Here is a 9,174-nt window from a genome sequence, read left to right on the forward strand (position 1 = left end):
GGAAATTCACCAAGTTGACAACACATTCACCAAGTTGACAACACATTGAAAAAAAAGACGCAATGACTCGCCTTAGGTTGCTTCTGATTAGTTTACACTGCGTGGTGCCTCCCGTGGTTAGCTAGATTTAGGCACGATAATTTATGGATTGGTCTGTGATTGGTTCTTGACAGTAACAGACAAGTAAAAGGCGGTAAGTCAATCAGAATTACTGTCTGCCATGTTGCCCTGTTGTTGTCAGTCGCAAATGACAACGGTACTCTCGTATTACGTCATCACAGAAGTCTCACAAGATTAGAGCGGCCATATTTTGTAACAGATCTACAATCAAACGATTCATGACTTTCCAACCGGACATAGACAGATGCATATTACATATAGATCGATTTGGAGGCTCGCCAAACAATGTATTCATATCTCTAAAGTTAAAGTTAAAGTTTATGCTTTAGATTGTGAGCAAAAATTTGGGTTGTGAGCCTCCCCACCACTAGTTGGCTAAGTGAACTTCATAAGGTCTAACCAAAAAATACGCTAGCATTAGCTAATAGCTAGCAAGCCGTAACTTTGTTTTTCCAACAATGAGAAAAAAGAAAGTTAGTGTGTGTATTAGAAAACATCGGCATCAACAGAAAATGCTTATGCTTATGTAAACAACAGTCAGGCAGTCCAAGGAACATTGACCTAAACGTGTTCCTCAGTATAAGTATTTCTGGTATATTTTGTTAAAAGTCTGAATATTAGTACTCATAACAATCTATTTTAAGCATGAAATGTTGATTGTTACTCACGTCAATGTCTTCAGGAACGCTGTGTGTCTTCATGGAGGCAAGAAGCTCCATAATTGGGACAATCTCCAAGCTCAGCACAGCAACGATGTTGTAGCCCTAAAACAAAAAACACTGAATGAACAAATAAACTCAGTAAAATAACAACTTGTGGTTTTCATATCATATTTTATCATCTAATTACGCTTTCTAATTGGGTTTTGTACACTGTTGGGAGGCCACATAAAAGAACCCATTTGATTGTGCTTGTCTTTATTAACGACATTTAGAAAAAAGCAGAAAAATACCATTTCAAAAATGGGTGCGGATACCAACTAGAACTTTACAGTGTGGGTGGAGGTCAGTGCCGTAGTGGCACCGAGTCATTATTTTGACAACTATGATGCATTTGCCAACCAATACCCACTCTTAGTGGAATATCTTGCCCCAGCAAGATTGGTTCATTGACTTTAACTTGTTAAAATACATGTATTGTTATTTTGATTTTGGCATCTTGGAGTTCTAAATTGCATGCGTCGATCCAGACGGCCGCTGCTGCAGTTCGCTCCGTCTTTGTCTTTGTTCTTTGTTCATTTTGTACTTTTTTATACTTTTACATTTAGTCTACATTTACTTTTTATCTAGTCGTGCCCTTCTAAAAATGCAGTTTAGAAGTGTTTTGTTCGTCCTACTGACGGTGGGGACGCTAATGAAGAGCTCTGACGGACAACAAGAGTGGAGAGGCTCTTTTATCTACACCAGGGAACAGTTGTTAGCGACACCAGTTATTAGCATCCAGCTAATGGACCCGGCGCTAACTAACCAGATCCCGGAGGAGCTAAAAAGGACTTATGGAGGTGCTCGTGGCTGTCGAGGGAAAGGGAGACGCTCGAGACAGAAGAGGCCTGAAGTGAGGAGAGAGAGAAGGAAATATAAACCATATCTTCCTTCCGTCGTCATGGGTAACGTGCGGTCTCTGGCAAAGAAAATGGATGAGTTGTCGGTGCTTGCCGGTAGTCAGAAAGAATATCGTGAGTGTAGCCTAATGTGTTTTACTGAGACGTGGCTGCACGACGATGTTCCGGATAGTAACGTCTCTATAAACGGGTTTCAAACGGTGCGCGCTGACCTGGACCGAACCAACGGCAAGCGGAAAGGAGGGGGCCTTGCTTTGTTTATTAATAAGAAATATTGTCATCACGATCATATCACAATAAAAGAGCGCCACTGTGATCCGAATATAGAGATGTTAGCTGTAGGACACATACCATATTATTTTGCCCAAGGAGATTCCGCATGTTATCGTGATGGCAGTATACATCCCCCCCTCTGCTAACGCTGCAGCTGCCAGTGACGTCATCCACAGCTCGATAGCCAGACTACAAACCAAGCACCCGAAAGCTGTCATCCTCATCTCGGGAGATTTTAACCATGTTACTATGGACAAATCACTACCCAACTTCAATCAATCAATCAATCAATGTTTATTTATATAGCCCTAAATCACAAGTGTCTCAAAGGGCTGTACAAGCCACAACGACATCCTCGGTACTTCACTCAGTATGTCAGCTGCCACACCAGAGGAAATAAGATCCTGGACCTGCTGTACGCAAACATCAAGGATGCGTATAGCTCCATACCACTACCAGAGCTGGGCCGGTCAGACCACAACCTTGTTTACCTCAACCCCTGTTATGTGCCTCTGATCAAAAGACAGCCTCTGACCAAAAAAACAGTGAGAAGGTTCCGTCAGTCTACCCCAGGGCAGCTGTGGCTACGAAAGTAGCTTACCACCACTGGGTGTGAATGAATAATGGGTTCTCACTTCTCTGTGAAGTGCTTTGAGTGTCTAGAAAAGCGCTATATAAATCTAATCCAATATTATTATTATTAACAGGGAGGAGGTGAAAAGAGTTCAGGGGCTGCTGAAGACCAAACCCAGGGAGGCCAAGGAGAACTACAGGAGGAAGCTGGAAGGGAAGCTGAAGGACAACAACATGAAGGCAGTTTGGAGAGGTATGCAGACCATCACCGGCCTCAAACCGTCGGGGAGTAGGGGGGTGGACGGAGACAAAGAGAGGGCCAATGAACTAAACCAGTTCTTTAACAGGTTTGACACAGTGGCTCCGACAAGCTCCTGCCCCCCCCCCCAAGACATGCCAGCCGGCCCCCTGACAACTTCAGCGAACCAATCCATTCCCCCCCTCCCCTCTTCACAGCCCCCCCAACTCCAATGACTACCTCTCCCCACTTAACACCTCACTCTCAAATTGATGACCCCCCCCTCCTCCCCCAACAACCTGAGACCCCCCCAGGTGTCTGTCTGCAGAACAGGTGAATGCACAGCTAAATAAGCTACAAACAGGCAAGGCCGCGGGTCTGACGGTGTGAGCCCCAGGGTGCTCAAAGCCTGTGCCCCACAGCTGTGTGGTGTGCTCCAGCACATCTTCCACATGAGCCTTAGGCTGCAGAAAGTTCCCACACTGTGGAAAACCTCATGCGTGGTCCCCATCCCCAAGTGCACGTGACCCAGCACGTCGAAGGACTACAGGCCGGTGGCTCTAACCTCCCATATCATGAAGACCATGGAGAGGTTGGTCCTGGAACAACTCTGCCCTAAAGTCAAGCCCCACCTGGACCCACTCCAATTCACCTACCAGACCCGACTGGGAGTGGAGGACGCAGTCATCTACCTGCCGAACCGAGCCCACACCCACCTAGACAAGCCTGCGAGCAGTGTGAGGGTCATGTTTTTTGACTAATCCAGTGCTTCTGATACCATACGGCCTGGACTACTGGGTGTGAAGTTGGAGACGATGCAGGTGGAGGCCCCCTTGGTGTCCTGGGTTGTTGATTACCTGACTGACAGACCACAGTACGTGCGACTGCATGACTGTGTGTCTGACAGGCTGGTCAGCAACACCGGGGCCCCGCAGGGCACAGTCCTCTCCCCCTTCCTCTTCACCATCTACACCACCGATTTCCACTATCACTCAGAGTCCTGCCACCTTCAGAAGTTTTCTGATGACTCTGCGATAGTGGGGTGTATTGAGGATGGTGATGATGAGGAATACAGGGCACTGGTGGAGGACTTTGTCACATGGTGTGGAAAGAACCACCTCCAGCTCAATGTGATGAAGACCAAGGAGCTGGTTGTGGACCTGGGAAGGAGTAGGAGTACTCCGGTGACCCCTGTTTCCATCAGGGGGGTCGATGTGGACATGGTTGAGGATTATAAATACCTCGGAGTACACATCGACAACAAGCTGAATGGGTCAAAACACGCTGAGGCACTCTACAAGAAGGGAAAAAGCCGCCTCTACTTCCTCAGGAGGCTAGGATCCTTCAACATCTGTACAAAGATGTTGAAGATGTTCTACGAGACGGTGGTAGCGGGCGCCTTCTTGTACGCCGTGGCCTGCTGGGGCAGCGGGCTGAGAGCGAGGGACACAAACAGACTGGACAAGTTGGTAGAGAAGGCCAGAACGTGGTGGGAGTGGAGCTAGACTCTCTGGCGGAAGTCTAGCAAAACTCCTAGCCATTATGGACAACACCTCCCACCCACTACACCCGGACCTTGCGGTGAGAATGAGCATGTTCAGTGGAAGGCTCAGACTCCCAAAATGCAACACAAAACGACACAAGAGGTCCTTCATACCGACAGCCATCAGACTGTATAATGCACATGTTCCTTGACTGCACTTAAATGTAGAATATATGTAGAATATATTTATATTATTTATATGTTATATATATAATATATTATATTATTTATTATTATTATTGTCTATTGTGAGCGAGCTGTGGTGCTGAATTTCCCCCAGGGATCAATAAAGTACTTTCTATTCTATTCTATTTAATTACCAAGTCAAATTATTTGTGTGTTATACAACAAAGTTGGCCAATAAAGTTGATTCTGGTTCCAATTCTGATTAAAGTAAAAGTTTCTATTCCACATTATCCTTGGAGCATTGTTTTACAAGAAATGTATTAATTAAACAAACTCTTCATTTTATGTAATATTTTTGTTAAACGAATAACGAGATATGGTTCTGAAATACCTAATTATTCCTGAAGAATCGATACAGAATGTACAGTAACATTAATAATGTGGTCATGTTACAATCTCCAATGAGCCGCACGAATGTGCAGGTTACTTTAAAGTTGTTTAGTATCACAAGACCAGAGCAATACTATATGGTTAAAAACAGGTAATCATTTGGTAGTCATTTCAAAGGTACCTTCTGCATCCAAATGCGCCCCCTGCGAATAGCATGCTTTAGCCTTTCTACGCAGATGGTGTGCAAAGGTAAGTAAAAGGCCAGTTCGGTCTGTGGCAAAATAATAGACAAGGCACAGGTGTTCTTGTCCCCCTTTAGTTCACCATCGAAGATGAGTGACACAATGATGACACCCTTCTCTGCTAAGACAAAAAACTTGACATCCACTGCTCCACACTCTGCACTACGCAGAATCTCTCCATTGAGTGTGTGATTGGCCAAGAAAGTTACATCGCCATCACTAAGAAACATCCCCTGATCACCCTTTGATGCCCAAATATGATGCACACGTGGCCCTAGGATATTGTCCCAGTAGGCAAAGGTGGCAGCCAGCAGTGGGCATTCTCCATCGATTGCTATTTCAGACTTTGCCACAGCAGGTGACTGGGGTGGACACCCAGAAGACATTGGAGTTCAGATGTTGGATGAAACGCTGGATGATGGCCAATCTGTAACATAAAGAGTCATTAATCCATGTCATTTGCAAAATATTTAAAAGATACAAACAAAAAAGTTGGCTTACTCTTGAAGAGGCGGAATAAAAAGGTGCATTTCTATTCATGTCTTTGTAAAATTGTCCATAATATTTTACAAGTACAGAACAACCAATTTATGTAGCTAACGTTAGCTTTAGAATGAGACCAATTAAACCAAGTGTTTAAGACAGACATGAAAGAAAAACTGTACCTCAAATATCAATCGTATTCCTGTTGCATTTGTGCAATGGTGTTTGCTAAGTGTGGGGGAAAAAATATCGATATGGCAATATATCTATTGCAATACTTTTCCTGCCGATATAATATACATTTTAATTGTCTTATTAATATCGATAATTTTTTTAAGTCTTGTTTCGGGCCAACTTATGCACCTCTGCTCCACACAAAGTCGCTGTACTGCTACCTCGCTGTGCGTGTTTAGTGGTATGACTGCATCGATTAATCAATTAAATCGGTACATTCGATTAGAAAAAAACTTTGATTTATATTCTGTTTCTTCGCTTAGTCAATTAATTAGTGCAATTTGTAAAAATGTATAAAATCCCAGAACTTTAACTACACGGACATTGTTTCTGCCTGGCCACATTGTGTTTGGGTGCTGTGAGGTAGCAAACAGCGCAGAGGTTGTTGTTTTTAAACTAATGCACACATGTTTAAAGTGAAATCTAAATGTTGATGATGTGCATCTATTAGGGGAAAAAAAGAACGGCTATAGCAACTACTTTCCCTAAAATACGCAATTAGTGTGTTTCATCCGATAGCTCGATTAATGGAATCCCCACATCTACAGTCCCTTTCAAAGTTTCTCGTTGTTCCCATTGGGTTGAGTTTTTCCTTGCCCTGATGTGGGATCGAGCCGAGGATGTTTTGTGGCTTGTGCAGCCCTTTGAGACACTTGTGATTAAGGGCTATATAAATAAATTTGACTGATGATTGATTACTGAAATAACTGATAGATGCAGCCCTACTGAGGAAGGCAGTGCAAAACGTCAACAGTTAGTTTTTTTGGGGGGGGTTACATTAAAGTGGCAAGAAAGCCAGTCCACTTTCTGTGTAATTGTAATAAATAGAAACTAATCGATCAGAATTAGTTTTTGACTGCTTTTCTAATTAGATATTACTGTCATCTAGTGCAGCGTTTTTCAACCACTGTGCCGTGGAACACTGGTGTGCAGTGAGATACAGTCTGCTTTGCCGTGGGAGATTATGTCATTTCACTTGATTGGGTTAAATAAATAATGATAAATGGGTTATACTTGTATAGCGCTTTTCTACCTTCAAGGTACTCAAAGCGCTTTGACAGTATTTCCACATTCACCCATTCACACACACATTCACACACTGATGGAGGGAGCTGCCATGCAAGGCGCTAACCAGCACCCATCAGGAGCAAGGGTGAAGTGCCTTGCCCAAGGACACAACGGACGTGACTAGGATGGTACAAGGTGGGGATTGAACCCCAGTAACCAGCAACCCTCCGATTGCTGGCACGGCCACTCTACCAACTTCACCACGCCGTCCCCATTAAAAATATTTTTTGCAAACCAGTAATTATAATACGCAAATAATGTGCCGTTGTTGAGTGTGTGCTGTCTGGAGCTTGGCAGAGTAACCGTGTAATTCTCTTCCATATCAGTAGGTGGCAGCAGGTAGCTAATTGCTTTGTCGTGATCACAATATGCAGACGACAGCGGGAGGCAGCGTGCAGGTCAAAAGGTATCTAATGCTTAAACCAAAAATAAACAGGAGGTGAGTGCCGCTAAGAAAAGGCATTGAAGATTAAAGAAGGCTATGCAGAACAAAACTAAAACTGAACTGGCAACAAAGTAAACTAAAACAGAATGCTGGACAACAGCAAAGACTTACAGTGTGTGGAGCAGATAAGGCGTCCACAAAGTACATCCAAACATGACATGACAATTAACAATGTCTACACAAAGAAGGATAAAAACAACTGAAATAGTCTTGATTGCTAAAACAAAGCAAGAAGGGAAGAAATGAAACTGCAACAGGAAAATACCAACAAAATAGGAAAAGCCACCAAAGTCGGAGCGCAAGACAATAACTAAAACACTACACACAGGAAAACACCGAAAATTCTAAATAAGTCATGACGTGATTTGACAGGTCGTGACAGTACACCTACTTTGAGACAAGAGCTATAGTGATGCATGGTTGGTTATGGTTTGAATTCATATCCAACAATTGCCAGAACCACTTTTTACTGTCTGCTGAGTTTAATTTATTTATGTTTTCTGCTGGTGGTGTGCCTCCGCATTTTTTCAATGGAAAAAAATGTGCCTTGGCTCAAAAAAGGTTGAAAAACACTGATCGAGTGTTCATACACACAACTTGAATGTTTAGCTGCAATTTAAATTTATCAATGAACTATGCAGAATATGGCAATATATCACCACGTTACACTTTTGAATCGTGAAAAGTATTTTAATACGTATTGTATCGTGAAGTTATACCCAGCCCTGTTTGTGTTTGCCCGCCACTGCACACCACTATTTAAGTACTCTAATATTATCTTTTTAAGTTGGCTTATAAAAAACATTTTTTTACCACTTTTGGTTGACAACATGCTCACTTAAACTTCCATCCCCCAACAATACTAGTTTCCACTCGAGGAATGACTAGAAAAACACGATCATAACTGTAGTTTTCATGTAAAGAGTTATATATAGGCTGAGTTTTTACAACTGTACGACTGAGTGTCAACATCCCTAGACAAGAAACTACATTAGACTGACCAAAAAACAACAATGTACATTGTTAACATATTTACAATGTGTGCTGTGGTTCGTTGGGTAATTTTCCGAAGTACAGTGCATGCTAGCTCACTAACCTGTGTAAGCATCGTTTTTGACACAACGTGGAAACACAGCAGCAATAACTTACTCGTTTCGTTTTTTGACTCCGACCCTGTGGTTCTAGTTAAAGACGTCCAAACAAAATGTCAACATAATATCAGTATGTTTCTTTTTGACAGCCAAAGAACTACGGCAGGCTACACTCACTGCACTGCCACCTGGAGTACTTCCGGGTACGTTAATATGACGTCGGGAGGACCACAGCGCTCTCTGGTGAAGGGCCGTGGGAGCTTTTTTTTAATTTAGATTTGTCTTTTTAAATTAGTAATGCCAGGGGTGTCAAACTTGTTTTCATTGAGGGCCACATCACAGTTATGGCTGCCATCGGAGGGCCGATTGTAACAGTGAATAATATCCAAATTTGCTATGTATTTGATTATTACCTGTATATATACACTGTAAAACAAAATCTGTAGAATGTGTAGAATTTTACTATAAAATATACAGCTTTTATTGGTGTTTTTTTTTATTTTTTACAACATATTACAGTCAATAGAAAAACAGTACTACTTTTTTTTTTTTTAATTCTGGCAACTGAGGCGGCAGTTTTTTACTGAAAAAATGTGCTACTATATACTACTATGTATGTACATATGTATATATATGTATATGTGTATATGTGTATATATATATATATATATATATATATATATATATATATATATATATATATATATATATATATATATATATATATATATATATATATATATATATATATATATATATATACACCGTATTTTCCGCACTATAAGGC

At 42.0% G+C, this 9,174-nt stretch overlaps 1 protein-coding gene across 1 annotated transcript in view; it reads right to left on the minus strand.

Annotated features, from left to right (window-relative positions):
• c9orf72 (C9orf72-SMCR8 complex subunit) overlaps positions 1–8,608 on the minus strand; it is an 82,890-nt gene extending 74,282 nt beyond the window's left edge. The window contains exons 1-3 of the mRNA XM_062042313.1: positions 8,446–8,608; positions 5,006–5,493; positions 789–884 (exon numbers count right to left, since the gene is read on the minus strand). Of these exons, the coding sequence (XP_061898297.1) occupies positions 789–884; positions 5,006–5,452 (543 nt within the window). The 5' untranslated portion in view covers positions 5,453–5,493; positions 8,446–8,608. The remainder of the gene's footprint in view (positions 1–788; positions 885–5,005; positions 5,494–8,445) is intronic.
• Between the last annotated feature and the right edge of the window lie 566 nt (positions 8,609–9,174).

The sequence above is a fragment of the Entelurus aequoreus genome, linkage group LG03 (assembly GCF_033978785.1).
Source record: "Entelurus aequoreus isolate RoL-2023_Sb linkage group LG03, RoL_Eaeq_v1.1, whole genome shotgun sequence".
Lineage (NCBI taxonomy): Eukaryota > Metazoa > Chordata > Actinopteri > Syngnathiformes > Syngnathidae > Entelurus > Entelurus aequoreus.